General features: G+C 39.2%; 1 protein-coding gene across 1 annotated transcript in view; it reads left to right on the top strand.

Annotated features, from left to right (window-relative positions):
- Positions 1-14,536, top strand: part of LOC107854599 (OVARIAN TUMOR DOMAIN-containing deubiquitinating enzyme 12) — a 73,051-nt gene that overhangs the window by 332 nt on the left and 58,183 nt on the right. Inside the window, exons 2-5 of the mRNA XM_047400751.1 lie at positions 39-90; positions 1,994-2,337; positions 2,412-2,581; positions 6,647-6,720. Of these exons, the coding sequence (XP_047256707.1) occupies positions 2,010-2,337; positions 2,412-2,581; positions 6,647-6,720 (572 nt within the window). The 5' untranslated portion in view covers positions 39-90; positions 1,994-2,009. The remainder of the gene's footprint in view (positions 1-38; positions 91-1,993; positions 2,338-2,411; positions 2,582-6,646; positions 6,721-14,536) is intronic.

Below are 14,536 nucleotides of genomic sequence, written 5' to 3'. Positions count from 1 at the left end.
TTTTTCTGTTCCAGTGTAACTTTTGTTTTTTGTTACAGAAACTCTGCATGCTTTCCAGGAAAAGAAAAGGAAAGACAACGTATTGAATTGGTATGTTATGTATGTTTATTTTATCTTGTTATTAGAGTGGATCTATAGAGTTTCTAGCTTTATTTGATATTTCTGGTGAGTTAACTACAACAACAACAACTACATACCCAGTGTAATTCCACTAGTGGAGTTTGGGTATGCAGACCCTACCCCTACCTTTGCAGGGTAGAAAGATTGTTTTTGAAAGATCTTCGGCTCAAGAAAAGGGATTTTCAAAAGAGGTTTGAGAAATCAAGAGTAGAAAGGTCTGATGAAAATAAACATGGAAAAGACTAACACAAACATAAATAGTAAAGGTAACCAGAATAAAAGCAACAACAATACAACAACAACCTTCCATATGTTCCTATCTAGGGGCATGCCCTTGGTAAGATGCTAGTATGTCATGCCCTGATCACCTCTCCCCCCGACTTCTTTTGCCCTCTACCTCTTTATACTCACTATAGCCAACCTCTCGCACCTTTTGAGCGGGCATCGCTGCATCTCCTCTTCACATGCTTGACCCATTCAGTCTCACCTCCCTCATCTTGTCTACCACGAAGGCCATTCCCACATTATTTTATTAGCTTCGTTGCTAATCCAATCTCTCCTAGTATGACCACACATCCATCTCAACATCCTTGTTTTTTCATCTTCTAGACATGCGAGTTCTTGATCAACCGACACTCTGCCCAATACAACGTAGATTGTTTGACCACCACTTTATAAAACGTACCTTTAGCGCTTGATGACAAATTCTTATCACTCAAGCCACCAAATGTGAGCTTCTGTTTCATCCACCCCACTGCGCTAGAAGAAGGTGTTGCTGTACTTAGGGGTGAAGAAAGCTCCTTCTCTCATAGGGGAGGGGCTATTGAATAAAAGGAAGTAAGATGCATCTAATGTAATTAGATATTTTGGTTATCTATATTATAATTTCATTTGTCGGTGGGTTTGAAGTAGAAGGATTATGTATTTTGCGTGATCATCTTAGTCTTTCTTACTTGTGTACCCAACAGTGCACAAATGATTTCTATTCTGTGACTGACTTTCGTTTGGATTTCTGTTGTGCTTGTCCCATAAGTCAACTAATTAAGTATTTATTCGACAAAACTGTCCTCCATAGGTTTGAAAAATCAGTTAGATATGCTTCCTGGAAGGGGTAGGTCTGAAAAAGCAGTTGGATATGCTTCCTGGAAGGGGTATTTTAGCAGAAGAAAAGTACAAATACTCTGTAGCATATGTTGCTGGATTATAGGTAGAGGTTGAATAGTTTTTTAAATTCGTTGATTGATTGAATTAAGTCCTGTTTTTGAAAGTGCAAGTGACAATGGAAAAACATTATTCTTCTACAATAAGCAAGAGGGTGCACAAGCATAGGTGGAGCCACGGTTTTCAACTTTATGGGTTCTGAATTTTGAATGACGACTTCAAGTGGGTGATAACTGTGTTCTGAATTTAATATTTGTACATATTTAGTACTTTCTCGTTTCAAATACACTGTTTTTGCAAAAGCTACTGGGTTGGCCGAACTCGTAACAGGCTTGTAGCTCTGTCCCTGTACACAACTTTATAAAGGTAAAGGAAGTATAGAGATTTATATTTGAACTTTGATGTTTTATGTCCTCCCCTTCTGTCAAGAGGCAGAAAGACTAGATGTCTTCACTGTGGGTGCAACTTCATTTACAACATTCTGACATGACAGCTCTGATGAAAGTTGGGTCATGTGTCTCCAAATGTATGAATGTGTTTGCATGCACTCACTTTTCCAGTTTCTGTTTAACATCTCTTCCCGAGAATGTGGGTGACTGATGAATCTTGCTGATATTTCATTATTGATGCGAACCTTAAAATCTATTAGCATAAAATCTTTTGGAAAGAGATGGATTGACTTAGTTGCTGTTTAACTCGTTGGGATCTGCAGGAACTTGTACACATCAATGACTGTTTATGAGCCAGATCCTGACGTAGTGAGGTGGAATCTCCACCTTATAGATGTTTGTGGTATAAACAATGGTGGTTCTCTCGGAACTGTTACTCACTATGACAAGGATTTTTCTCATCTTGGATATGTGCAAGAAGGTTATTCTGAGCCTACACATGTTAATGTGGAGAATGATGAGATAATTGCCCATGCTCTTCAGGAGGAACTGTCGCGGCTTTCACTGGAGGAATCCTTGGGATCTTCACACACTGACGAAGAACATCGAAAAACATCAGTTCTTGCTCAGGATTGGGTTGCACCGTCAAGGGGGAATTACAATTTTTGTAAGGAAGAGACAGAAGTTTTAGTACTCAGATTAGACAACTCTACTTTGTTGATGATATTTTGGAATGTGCAGTACTTGATGGCAATGAGGAAGACACAGATAGTAATGGAAAGATTACTTTTTGCCCTTCCACAGTTACATCATCCAATTGGGAGCATCAAGCCATTTCACCAGAGAGAGAGAATGAATCTCTTCTTGATGGTGAAGTTGGGAAGCGTTTGAATCAGTTGGCTGCCATCCCTGTGAGTCTTATTTGTAGCTGAACATTTTTATTCTACTGATTTTGGAGAGAGTTCGTTGTAATTATATTCAGGATTTCTGGATAACTACATATCTTGAATTATTTTCTGATGCCAACGATATTCAACATAAATGAGAATGGGCAGTTTACTCTATCTGGGATATTGAGGTACTGTTTGCTCATTTGCGTTGAGTGTTCTATGCTTCTGGAATTACAATCATGACTACTCATATTGTCTCACTATCTTCTGATAAGTGGAATGCGAGGTTTTGACTTTTTTTACCCTTTTACTAGTGTATGTTGTTGGCAAAGAAGAAGACAGAAACAATTTAGTGAACAGTCGTATTGTAGTACCCCGTAATCCCTTATACGTGTATGACTAAGTTGATGTCGGTGAACTTATTTGAACTTGGGTAAATAAGTCTATATTTGGACCTAAAGTCTAAGTATCCAAGAGTACAAAAGTGATAAGTTATTGTGGAAGAAGGGAATGAAATTTGAAAAGGAAAATGAATATGGGACTAAGTCAGTCACCTATGCGTTTGATCTATATGCTTCACCTACTTGTGCTATGTGCTTCACCTATGTGTTTCACGTAGTTGTTTAGATGTTCTATTTGGTTAAGCTACTTGTTTAGATTTTGTACTTGCTTGAGCTATGTGCTTGGACGTCTTATTTGCCTTGATTGGCGACTTGCTTCATGTACGACTGACTTATCGAGGACAACCCATGGTCATAAGAAAAATTAATGACCTACATGTCTCAGATAGGTGACCTACCTACTTAAAACATGTAGCTCACATTAAAAGAGAACTAGGATAAAGACAAAGGACAAGTAGGTGATCCACCAAAAAAGAAAAGAAAAATAAAGGGATGGGGGTCCAAGTAAGGGATAATATATGTATATGTATCACTCATTTTTGCACGTGGAAAAACATTCCACAAGCGCCCCTTCTCTCTCTAAGGAAGGCACCCCTTCTTCCATTTAGGGTTCATGGAGTTGTTCTTCATTTCTTGCAAAATAGCCCACAAAGTAATCTCTTCTCCTCTTGAACTTCAAGTAATTTGGAGTTTTTGCAAGGATAAGCAAGTGAAACAAGTTGTAGACTTCGGCAGTCTAGGCTGTCTTTCTCCTCCTTATATTTAAGGTAAGTATTTCATGTTTTAAGTTTGGGTTCTCCACTCCGTTATCACATTGTGCTTATGCCAAATTTTCTCTTCGATTGTAGTTGTTGGAGGAAATTTTAGAGGGCTTCCTAAGAAGGAAATGAAGGCCCCGTTTGGCCATAAAATTTATCTACTATTTTCCAAAATTATTTCACTTCATTCAAAAAAGGTGGTTTGGCCATGAAAATTTCTAATACTTGGAAAAGTGAAAACACCTAAATACTTGTTTTCACTTTTTCCATCTCACTTTTTAGCTATATTTAAACACTTCAATTATAAAAAGTCTTTCCAAAAAGGTATGACCAAACACAACTCCAACTCTAAAAATTTCAAATAAAGTGAATTTTTTGGTTTTCCATGGAGAAACGCCTACTAAGTGTTTGGGACAGCTAAGGTAAGGTGTTGCTCCATATCTGATTATAAGCTCATTTGAGCGTTTTAGAGACATTTGTTTGTTGGGACTTGTTGAAATTCACAGGACGATGATCAGAAGCCGTGAGTTTGAGTTTCTCTTATTTGAATTGTGAAGTTAGGGGCTATTTTATGTGCTGTGAAGTAAGGGGGCACAACTCGCCATGTGGGAGGTTGTGTGAACTTGTTATGGGGCACAATTGAAGGTTGTGGCCATACACCATTTAATTGAAGATTGTGCGAGTTTGCTGCTCGTCACATGTTTGCGTATTGTTTAACATGTTGTGAAGCCCGGAGAATGCTGAGAGACCTCATGAGAAGATCGTAGTATAGACATGATGAGAGGAGAGAAGTGTGAAAAGAACACCCTTGATTAGAGGGCTTGCGGGCTTGCTGCGCGGTTACTGTTTTGACAAGATATAATGATTCAAACTTGTTTGTTAGCTGCTAATATTAGCCTTATTACTTGCCATTTGTTGTAGATAAAGATTGCCGCCTTAAAGGAAAAGGTTGGCACTTCATAAGTTATACAAATCGAGAATCGAGGTATGTAAGGCTAAAACCACCTCCATCGTTGAGGCACAATCCCATGTGTCATGTTTTCCCGATATGGGTCATCGAGTTACAGGTCATCGAGTTACAGATGACTTATGCTAAATAGTTTTAACATAATATATATCTTATTTGCTCACATGCTTCACTAGTTTGTTTAAATGCTCATTCTACTTGTTACTCCTCTTTTTGAGTCGAGTATTCTTGTCACTTGGTATTGTCATATGTGTCTTCGTTTAAAATACTCACATGCTTCACTTGAAATGTCTAATCATGTGTCGTGAAAGGATAACTAGTAAACATAAGTATCACTTGATTATATATGTGATATTATGATCCACTTTTAAAGTAAACGTCGCCCGCTTCTTGTCCTCTTCATCTAGGCTTGGGGGGCTACACAGATAAGGAAAGAAACAGTTAAACATCAATTCACCTTAAGAGTAGTGTAATGCTCATGATTTCACATCCACAACTAGGGAATAAAATATCAGATTAGCAGTAATGGCAGTTCCTTGTTCACTTTAGTTTGAAGCTAAGGGGTGGAACTTTAAGAAGCCAAGAGAGGGAAAAGGGACCGAAGAAATTGCTAATTAGTTGAAAGTATTCCTTGTTGTCTGAAGAGGAAAAATAAGCCTTCAACTTTGTATTTGGTGTTTTATATTAAAGGGAAGGACATGGTTTGATTTTATGATTTTGTCGGATAAAATTGACTCTTTTGCTTCTCTGTTCCATTCTTGCCTCTTGAGATATGAGAATCAGGGGCTTGTTTATTGATGCAGTAGAGGAAGCATTTTTTCTATATTTCTATTTTCCAACTTTGTTTATTTAAAATGCGAAATACATAGACAACCCCTTTATTTTTTTCACAACGACTAGATAAACGTAAACCAAAAACTAAATAGACACCTCTACATGGCACATATGCGTCTCAAGAATGCCTCATCTTACATGGAAAAATATTTGTTCATCACTCCACTTTGGGCATGTTGGAGGTAGAAAAGGACAGTTGAAGGAAAAGGGGCAAGAAGAGAGCACATACGAGAGATTGGGTTTTTGGGGGGTGGGGGTTCTGGGAAGAAGGGTAGGGGAGAGATGGGACGGGACGGGGGCAAAGGAAGGGTTTTTTTCTTTTTCTTTTTTTGTGTTTTCCTTAAATTAGATGTTATTTTTTTTAAAAAGATGCATGTGTCGTTCATTAATCTGTCTGTATGACATGCTAGCCGTAATTGTAACACATGCATTAGGTGATTAGGTCTAGTGAACTCATGTGTTTGCGAGACACACCTGTGCCAAGTAAAGGTAAAGGTGTCTATCTGGTCTTTGATAGAGTTAAAGTGTCTATTTGATTGTTGTGGACAACTTAAAGGGGCCATCTATGTATTTCGCCTATTTGAAAGGTGTATCTTTATGCAAAAAAAAACAATGATAGACTATATAACAGGTTAGATGTGATTAGGCCAATCTTGATTTACCTCCAAGTTTTGGGTAACTAATCCTTTGAAATGGTAAACTAGATACCTGATCACCGTAACTCCTTATTCTTAAAATCCTTTAGTTAGATGTGCACTTGAGAAATGCTAAAAAGCTCTTTCTCTAGCTGGTCACCTACTTATAAGCTGTGGTAGTCTTTTTTTTTTTGCTTTTCTTTATTTACTTAATTTTACCGCATAAATTTGCAGCAGCCAAAATACGAATGAATGGCTCATGCTGCTATTAGGCCTTGATGTTTGGCCCTTTGAATAGTTTGTGACTGATATTCTGGCATCCATCTTCCCCTTTGAATAGTTTGTGACTGATATTCTGGCATCCATCTTCATTCTATTCTGCTGTTAGTATGATTTTTGAACTGCCGTTTTTCCCCCTCCTGTTTTTGTTTTTATGGAATTTATTTAGAACAAATGGAATTACTTCCAACTCTGTTCCCTTGTTGCTACAGCATGTTCCCAAAATTAACGGAGATATACCCTCAGTAGATGAAGCCAAATCAGATCATCAAAGGCTGATGGACAGGTAACTTTAACTTCTCTCCACTGGTAGCTTTTTGCTTGCCATTGGATTTCAAACTTGTCAGATAAGCTATGTGACTTTCCTGTCTGGTATTCTTTATCATCTCCAAGATAGCAACGGACTTGCATATGAGACGGTCCACATTACATGTTAACAAGTTTTGCGTAACTGAGAAGACAGTGATAACGACCAAACTACGAAAACAAGAAGAAAATAGATAGGTAGTGAAGATAGAGAGAATAAGGTAGAAGAAATAGGAACCAAAGGATGTTTCAAAGCTAAAGATCCCTAATTACATTCACCTAAATACACCTATCTCTTACGGTAACCATGAGGGAATCGAAATGCCCTTGAAACCACACGAATCTAAGTAAACATTCAGCAAAAGCTTACCAAAACTCTCAAGAGTGATGTTTATCAATATTCAAAGATAACTAAGGAATGAAAACCTAGGTTTAGCGATTTATAGTCTATTACATAAGTGACTCACCAGAGGAACCGCCACTCTTTTCTCCTTGGCGGCTCACCTGATGATTAGTCAGGGGCTAAGTTGCTCGGACTTTTCAAAAATGTCTACGGGTGCGTGTTGGATCCCCCATAAATCGTGTATTTCTGAAGGATCCGACACGGGTGCGGCAACATTTTTGGAGAGTCTGAGCAACTTAGGCCAGGTGGCTCTGGTGGTCCACCAGGTGAGCCATCGCCCCTAGGCAGATTCTTTTCCTTCTCTTGGGTCTTATTCCAATCTTCAAGACATAAAACCCTTTAGGTGAGGTCCAAACATGCTCTAATACATATCTCTTCATGAACATCCCTTGAAGGGCTTGCAACTCTTGACTTGACTCTTTTTGAATGGTGTTGAGGGAATTTGGATTATATCGTCCTCTCCTCCTTGAAATGACTTTGACCTTAAATTCACGGGATCATCCTCAAGCATGTAAAAGGTTGAAAGGTCACACTTATTGAAAGTACTGTGTACTTGATATTCCGGGGTAGATCAATCTTGTATGCATTATTTCTTATCCTCTCAAGAACTTGGAAAGGTCCATCCCCTCAAGCCATAATTTGTTCTTTCTATGAGTTGGGAATCGATCATTCCGGAGGTGTACCCACACCAAATCACCCGGTTCGAGTACAAGTCGCTTGCACCCTTATTTCACTTTTTTTGGCACGGCTTGATTTTTCTTTTCAGGATGAAGTCTCACCTTCTCATGTAGCTTTTTCATAGCTTTCGCCCTTTTGTTTCCATGTAACCTTAACACAACATTAGTAGACAATGGGGTGAGATCCACGAGGGTTAAAACCATAAACACATTCAGAAGGAGTCATACCAATAGTCGTGTGAATAACTCTATTGTAAGCAAATTCAACTAAAGGGAGGTGATCCTCCTAAGAGGCCCTTTTCCGTCAACCACTATGCGTGACGACATACAAACTAAGGTCCTATTCACAACCTCGGTTTGACCATCGGTTTGTGGGTGGTATGACTTAGAGAAAAGCAGTTTAGTGCCAAGCCTAACCCACAATGATCAAAAGTGACGAAGGAACTTGGATTCCTTATCACTAACAATGGTTTTGGGAATCCCGTGTATCTTAACATGTTCAATGTACAAGGATGCCATATTGCAGGCATCATCACACTTGTGATGCCAAGGGCGGATCTAGAGATTACTGAAAGGATTCACCCGGACCCCTTAGCAAAAAATTACACTATACATGTAAGGGATTTTTGAAGTTTTAATGTACATTTATAGATTTTGAACCACATGAACATAAGATTAAAGGTTGGCTTAGTGGTTCACATGTTCAAAATTCACCTTGAGGTCCAAGTTCAAATCTCAAGCCCTACGTTTTTATTTTTCGAACCCCCTTGGTAAAAATTTTGGATCCGTCACTTTGACACGAAATAAAGTGGGCCATTTTCGAGAATCTATCCACAACAAGAAAAATACTATCCCTTTCCCTCTTTGTCCAAGGCAAACCTATTAGAATATGAGTAGGAATAGGAATAATATATAGAATCCTACTTGGAAAAGATTGTAATATATTGTCCTATTTGGAAAAGTATTGGAATGTAGTGTCTATAAATAGGGCCTCAATGTAATAATGTAGTTACAACAATTCAATAATTTTCTTCTCTTATATTTCTTCACATAGTATCAGAGCTTCCACGATCTTGGTAAAGAATCAAAGAGTTTCCGTTGGCGGCGGCAACTTTAATCCATAGATGCCGCCCATCTGTCCAATGATTATGTTAGGAAAAGTTGGGTCACCGTGTATCTTTTTGGTGACATTTCTCTCGTATTTGATTTGTTTAGTATTGTGCATCTATCCGGTGACTAGTGACTACTTTCTCATATCAGATTTGCGTAGCACCGTGCATCTCTCCGGACTACTTCTTATATTTAACTTGCATAGTACTGTGCATCTTTTCGGATTACTTTCTCATATCCGAGTTGCATAGCACCGTGCATATATTCGACGACTCTTGAGATCTGATTTGCGTAGTTTCATGCGTCTTTACGGTGGCTCCTCGGGTCTGATTTGCATAGGGTGGTGCTGTTATTTTGACCCTACCTATATAATTTTTATTTCTCAGTAAGGTCCTGCTGTTATTTTGACCCTACCCATATAATTCTCTCTTAATAGGGACGTGTCGTCAGTTCGACCCTACCCAGATAATTCTCTCTCAGATTGTGTGACCACTTTTTAGCCATCAAATCTAATAATTCGGCGCATGAGCATGTTCTGTTAGTTCTTCAGTGACTTTCTTGTTAAAGATCCACTCAACAGCTTTATACCCCTATAGTTGTTACAGCTCTGAATGTCACCCTTGTTTTTATATAACGGAAACATCGTACTCCATCTCCAAGCCTCAGGCATTCTTGCAGTCTTGAAAATGCCGTTAAACAAATCAGTCAACCACCTTAAACCTGCCCCACCAGCATACTTCCAAAAATCTACCGGAATCTCGTCAGGCCCAGTCGCCCTACCCCTCCGTATCCTACGAATAGCCTCTCTGACCTCCTTAACCTTAAAACGCCTACAGTAACTGAAATCACGGCTCTCCTCCGAGTGCTCCAGCTCCTCTAACTCAATGCCTCTGTCCCCCTCCTCGTTCAAAAGTCTATGAAAGTACTCCTGCCATCTCTTCTTAATGTGAACATTCTTCACCATAACACTACCATCCTCCCCCTTAGTGCACTTCACTTGATCAAGGTCACGACCCTTTCGCTCCCTAGCCTTAGCACGCCTATACAACCTCTAATCCTCGCCTTTCTCCTCTAACCCCGCATACAAGCTCTCGAACGTTGTTGACTTAGCAGCCGTAACTGCTAACTTAGCCTCTTTCCTTGCTACTTTGTAAACCTCCCTATTTACCCGTTTCTCCTCTTCATCTTTACTCTCAATCAACTTAACATACGCCCCCTTCTTAAACTCCATTTTCTTCTTCATTTCATTCCACCACCAATCCCCCTTATGATGTCCTGCCCGATCCCTCGAAACACCCAACTTTTCTCTAGCAGTCTCCGTGATGCAACTGGCAGCCCCATCCCTCATAACATCCCCGTCCTCCTTGCACTCCCACACCCCCATTCCCGCCACCTTTTCCCCTATCTCCAGTGCACTAACTGGTGTCAAGCTACCTCACTTAATTCTAGGTCGACCCTCCTTGCCCTTCTCTTCTTGCTCTTTTTGATAGACAAGTCCATCACTAGAAGCCTGTGCTGGGTTGATAGATGTTCACTCGGAATGACTTTACCCTCCTTCTTCGGAAAGCTCGAATTCACTACCACCAGCCCAAAAGCTCTCGCAAAATCCAATAGAGCAGCTCCTTCACCATTACTATCACCGAAACCAAAACCTCCATGCACGTCGTCATAGCCTCCCGGTAAGACCCCAATGTGCCTATTGAAGTCCCCTGCTATGACAATCTTCTCCGAGCTAGGCACGCTTCTTACCACCTCGTCCAAATCTTCCTAAAATCTCGCTTTCACCTCCACTTCCAAGCCCACCTGTGGTGCATAAACACTACACATGCAGCGTAAAACCCCCAATGACCAACTTAATATTCATCAGCCTATCACTGACCCTCTTAACCTCCATCACCCGTCTTCTAAGCTCCTCATCCACCAAGATGCCCATTACATTCCGATGCCTCTCACTCCCTGAGTACCATAGCTTGTACCCATCCACATCCCTAGCCTTAGATCCTACCCACCTAGTCTCCTGAACACATGCAATATTAGGGTGCATTTGTTTTTTTTTAAGATTAAGACGTCTGAATCTGAATGGACGTCTGAATGATTAAGATGTTGTTTCTAGATCTGAACACTGAATGATTAAGACTGTTTGTTTTTTTAACATCTGAATATATATAATTTATTTATTTATTTGTAATAAATATGCAATTCAAATTTAACAAGTAATAAAATATTATATTATATGAAAAAAATATTTAGATAAAGTATTAACTTAAAAACAAACATTATTTGAGTGATAATTAAAATATTTAAAAATATAAATAGGTAAATTATGTTAAATATAATCATTGAACTATCTAAATTATTAAAAAAAGATATATCGATTAAAAATTATTGTGATAAGATGTAATCATAAAATGAATTACTACAACAGTGAGAGAGTTTTGAGGTGTAAGTTAGAATTACTAGAATAGTTCAATATTTTTAATAACAAAGTGAGAGGAAAATAAATAATTGTCAAATGAGAGAGGAAAATAAATAATTCAATACGTGAATTATTAGTATTATAATTCATTGCATTATAATTCATTTGATAATAAATTAAGTTATTTTAATTCATTTTATACGTATATAGAGAGGAAAATAACAAAGTGAGAGAGGTTTGCGGGAATATATTAGTTTTAGAAAGAGTCTGAATTATTCAGACTCTTTTTCATATCTGACTGATTCAGAGGGTTTCAGACACATTAAGAGACAGTTTTAAAAAAAACAAATGCACTTAATGGATTGAAGTCTGAACCATTCAGATTCAAACCTCCATTAAGTGCAAACAAATGAGGCCTTAATCCTTTTCTTAAGAATCTTCACCAACTCTACGGACTTACCCTGCAGGGTCCCAATGTTTCAAGACCCTACCCTCAACCTATCTTCTCTTGCCTCTCTTCTACCTCTTAATACCCCTCGCCGAACCAGCCCTAAAGCTCGACCTATATCCCACACCTACCCTTGCTCTCCCCTCCTCACCCCCTTCCAAAATAGTCTTTACCCCCAACCACCTCGGATATGACCCTATTCCACCATCAACCCCTCCAGTCACTACTACTCAAAAACCAAAACAAAGCCACAAATCGACAAACAAACGAACAAAGCAATAGTACGACAACAGTAAGAGAAGGCACGCATAAAGTACACTATTCGGCATAGCAGCTAGAACAACAACCAATAAGCAAAGTGGCCAGTCACCACTATAATCACAAGAAATAGGAAACAAGAAACAGAAAAAGAAACAAGAAACAAAAATAATACAAAGAAACTAAACTGTATGAAGTGACTAAATATCGAAGTTTAGATATCATCGGTACGACTGCGTGCTGCTGGTTTCGGCAATTTTGATGTCGAAATTGGTTGCCGGAATAAAGTCGCCGGAAAAAAGGCCACGGGCGCGTCGCCGGAGCGTCTTCTGGATATTGTTGGAATTTGGACGCCGGCTGACGTTGTCCAACCTGTTTGACCATTGCTGCTCACTTACACCGTCGCCGCAGTCGAGCCGGCGGGAACCCTAATCCCACTGGTGATAGCAGTGACGGGACAGAAAAAAAGGGGAAGGGAGATGGAAGAAGATAGAGAACTTGGGGGAGAGAGAACGAGGGAGAGAGTGAGGGAGAGAGAGTAACCCTTACCTGTTGCTGGCGCGTGTACGTTGTCGGCGGCGTTGGAGTCTGCCGGTCAGACGAAGTGAACATTAAGGGTGAATGTTAAGGGTGAACGTTACGGGTGCAAGGGTCTAGCTCTCTATTCCCTTAGATAAAGTATCAAAAAGAATGAGATGACGGTTTCAATAATTTGAAACTGATTCCTCTTCAATGACTGAGTTCTTCCTTTTCAACGACTGAGTTTTGACCATATCCCAATAGCTTTGATTGGTGGTTGCTGGGAGAAAAATAAAAGTTATTTTAAGATGGAAAACTGGTGGCTATAAATAGAGGGCTTTGTTGATAGAGTCAGAGAGTGGTGAACTTCTTTTAGCTTCGCAGGAAGACCTGGTGATGTGTTGGCGTGCAAACTTAAAGCATTGAAACACAAACTCAAGGAATGGAGAAAAGAAGAAAGCGGGAACCTGGGTTTTCGGAGAAAAAATTATTAGAGAAGATGGTAGAATTAGACAGAGAGAGGGAAAACAAGGTGCTCACATTGGAAGAAACAACAAAAAAAGTTGCAGTATTATTAGAATATGAGGAGTTGATCAAGAAGGAGGAAATATCTTGGAGACAGAAATCAAGAGTTCTATGGCAAAAAAAGCTGCATTATTGTTAGAATATGAGGAACTGATCAAGAAGGAGGAACTATCTTGGAGACAGAGATCAAGAGTTCTATGGCCTAAGGAGGGAGACAAGAAAACCAAGTTCTTCCACAAGATGGCAAATTCGCACAAAAGGTACAACAATATTGATCAACTGATGATACAAAGAGAAGTTTCTCAAGAGCCAAACAAAATTGAAGGGGAAATAATTTCATACTACAAGCTGTATATAGAATCCATCCAATGGAGACCTATTAACCAGAATGCTCGGTGTTTAGTTATAACTGAAGAGAAGAAATTGGACCTTCAAGGGAGATTTGAGGAGAACAAAGTACTAAATTGCCTAAAGTTATGTGCAACTGACAGCTCCTGGACCAGATGGATACACAATGGGTTTCTTCATCAAGTGTTGGGATGTAGTGAAGCAGGACATAATGAACACATTTCAGAACTTCTATGATCAAGAAGTGTTTGAGAAGACCTTTAATGGCACTTTCATTACACTCATTCCTAAAAGAAAGGAGCAAAGGAGTTGAGGGACTTCAGACCAATAAGTGGTAGCATATACTAACTTTTATCGAAAGTACTCACAGAGAGACTGAAGGATGTGATAGACAAATTGGTGGATTCACAACAAATGACCTTTATAAAAAGGTTGACAAATCATGGATGTGGTTTTGATTGCTAATGAAGCAGTAGATTCCAGAACCAAATAGAAAAAGCCGGGCATTCTTTGCATGTTGGACATTGAAAAAACATATGATCATGTTAACTGGAAGTATCTAATGAAGATTCAAGAGTTGATGGGGTTTGGACAGAAATGGATGAACTGGATTTTGTATTGTATCTCAACAGTTAACTTTTCTATTCTTATCAATGGGTCTCCTGCACGTTTTTTCAGATCTCAAAGAGGGCTCAGATAGGGCGATCCTCTATCACCTTTTCTGTTCTTAATCACTATGGAGGGTTTAAACAGTATGGTCAAGACAACCAACACTAGAGGATGGGTTGAAAGGGTTTGGTGTATCCAGAAAGGGGATAGAAACCTTGGAGGTGACTCACCTTCATATGCAGACGATACACTGATTTTTTGTGGACCTGATGAAGATCAACTGAGATACTTAAGCGTGATCCTGGTCTTGTTTGAAGGGTGTTTGGTCTACATATTAACTGGAGCTAAAGTTTTATGTCCAATTAATAAAGTCAACAATATGGCCGGGCTAGCATCAATACTTGGGGGTGGAGTTGGTACTTTGCCAACAACTTACTTGGGCATGTCTTTAGGAGCAAAATCCAAGTCTACTGAAATTTGGAA

The sequence above is a fragment of the Capsicum annuum genome, chromosome 12, assembly GCF_002878395.1.
Source record: "Capsicum annuum cultivar UCD-10X-F1 chromosome 12, UCD10Xv1.1, whole genome shotgun sequence".
In the NCBI taxonomy this organism is placed as follows: Eukaryota; Viridiplantae; Streptophyta; class Magnoliopsida; order Solanales; family Solanaceae; genus Capsicum; species Capsicum annuum.
This window is presented reverse-complemented; position numbering and strand designations above follow the sequence as displayed.